Here is a 2051-nt window from a genome sequence, read left to right on the forward strand (position 1 = left end):
CTAGTCATAGTCTAGTCATAGTCTAGTCATAGTCTAGTCATAGTCTAGTCATAGTCTAGTCATAGTCTAGTCATAGTCTAGTCATAGTCTAGTGATAGTCTAGTCATAATCTAGTCATAGTTTAGTCAGGTATATAATTAAAAATGTGTCTTGTGTTGAAAACTCTAATTATGATTAATTGATTTCATATATATTATCGTTTGTTTTGAGTCATAAATAATTATTAGATTTAGAATTCTTCAACATTTGATTCTTTACAATTTTTTCTGTTAACAGTCATTATATATTTCACTAGCCATCGAGTTACATTAAATTCAAAAAATGAAACTGTTATACACAGTTACTTTATGGTTTTTAATAAAGGTAATTGTAAAATATTGTTAAAAAAAGTTTTCATTATTAATTTCGTTTTGCATTTACTAACTAGTTGTTCCTAATAAAACCTATACAAGCCTCCACTTTAGTACATACAACATCTTTGAAGGATAAGCTGCTGGATTTCTATGGCAAAGGATTAAATTCTATATCCGAAAGTTTTTTAAAGAAAGCAAATGATTTGTGTAAAGAGTTACTAAAGGATGAAAAAGTACAAAGGGCCTCAACACCTATTTTTAAAGAGTTAAAAAAGAATTTAACCGATTTTTTACACGATTATCCAAAGTTTAAGCATTATGGTTTAGTAAATCCCTTGGCTATAATTTTTGATGAAAAATTGCAGATACCCTTAAGCCATAGCAAGGACTTCCAATACATTTGGGAGTTAATACGAAAAAACGGATATGATGCCCTTAATATGGACTATGAGAGTGAATATAAAAGATTTATTGAACAAAAATTTATACCTAAATTTAAAGAATTAAAGGCTCAACTATCGCCTCAAGAATTAGGTCAACAAGATGATTTATTTAACTGGTTTAGACAACTGGAAAGGTGTACAGATAATCTCTGCTTGCATGATCTATTCACAACCTTCGTTCTCCTGGATCGAACTCCAAAAAATGAGCTACAGGAGTACGTTGACAATAAACTAGCTAAGCTAAATATGTTCTATTGTTACGCGGCATACGATATACTAAAGAACGTATTAAAGGATTCGAGATTTACACAAATTAGTAGTCCGCTTATGCAATACTTAACTATAGATATCAATGAGTTTACTATGAATTTTGAATCTAACGAAGACATTGATGATTTGCAGACAGAGATCGAAACTTTTAATGAAAATATATTACAAAAATATTACTATAATACGGATATTCCTAATAAGGATCATAAATTGATTGTAGACATTTTCAATGCGCATGGCTATGCGAAATTATTTTTGAAATATCAATTGAAATTTAACAATTTTATTGATAATGAACTTTCTAATAAAATTCTGGAATATAAAACAAAAATAATTGAAGAGACATTGGCCAAAGAGCAGAAAATGTTGAAAAGCTTTGAAGACTTGAAGAGTTTAAATGATAGTTCTATGAGATATGAAAAGTTTATGAAATTTTATAATTTACTATAAAATCGAAAATTAATAATATATAAACAATTTTGTATTTTTTTAATTTCACTATATACATATATGTAGATACTAGACTATAGTCTAGTCCATAGTCTATAATCTAGTCTATAGTCTAGTGTGTAGTCTAGTTCATAGTACAGTCTATAGTCTAGTCTAAAGTCAACTCTAGTCTATAGTCAACTCAAGTCTATAGTCTAGCCTATAGTCCAGTATAAAGTCTAGCCTATAGTTTAGTCTAAAGTCTAGTCTAGTCCAGTAAATAGGCTATAGTCTAGTCTATAGTCTAGTTCATAACCTACTCTATAGTCTAGTCTATAATCAACTTTAGCCTATAGTCTAGTCCATAGTCAAGTCTATAGTCAAGTTTATAGTCTAGTCTCGTCTATAGTCAAGTCTAGAATGTAGTCATGTCTATAGTCGAGTCCATAGTCGAGTATATAGTCTGGTCTATAGTCAACTCTAGCCTAAAGTCTAGTCCATAGTTGAGTCTATAGTTAAGTCTATAGTCTAGTCTTGTCTATAGTGAAGTCTATAG

The 2051-nt window shown here is 29.5% G+C and overlaps 1 protein-coding gene across 1 annotated transcript; it reads left to right on the plus strand.

Moving 5' to 3' along the window:
• The first annotated feature begins 223 nt into the window (after positions 1-223).
• Positions 224-1518, plus strand: LOC124419674. The gene is made up of 2 exons (XM_046949974.1): positions 224-363; positions 428-1518. The coding sequence occupies exons 1-2, from the start codon at positions 322-324 to the stop codon at positions 1514-1516; spliced, it is 1131 nt and encodes a 376-aa protein (XP_046805930.1). The 5' UTR covers positions 224-321; the 3' UTR covers positions 1517-1518.
• Positions 1519-2051: the final 533 nt, after the last annotated feature.

Source organism: Lucilia cuprina, chromosome 2 (assembly GCF_022045245.1).
Source record: "Lucilia cuprina isolate Lc7/37 chromosome 2, ASM2204524v1, whole genome shotgun sequence".
NCBI lineage: Eukaryota > Metazoa > Arthropoda > Insecta > Diptera > Calliphoridae > Lucilia > Lucilia cuprina.

Bases quoted from the DNA above. Each gene is read 5' to 3' on its own strand.
- LOC124419674 (XM_046949974.1), top strand. From the start codon at position 322: ATGAAACTGTTATACACAGTTACTTTATGGTTTTTAATAAAG. The intron at 364-427 runs GTAATTGTAAAA...TTTACTAACTAG, and splicing joins CTTTATGGTTTTTAATAAAG to TTGTTCCTAATAAAACCTAT.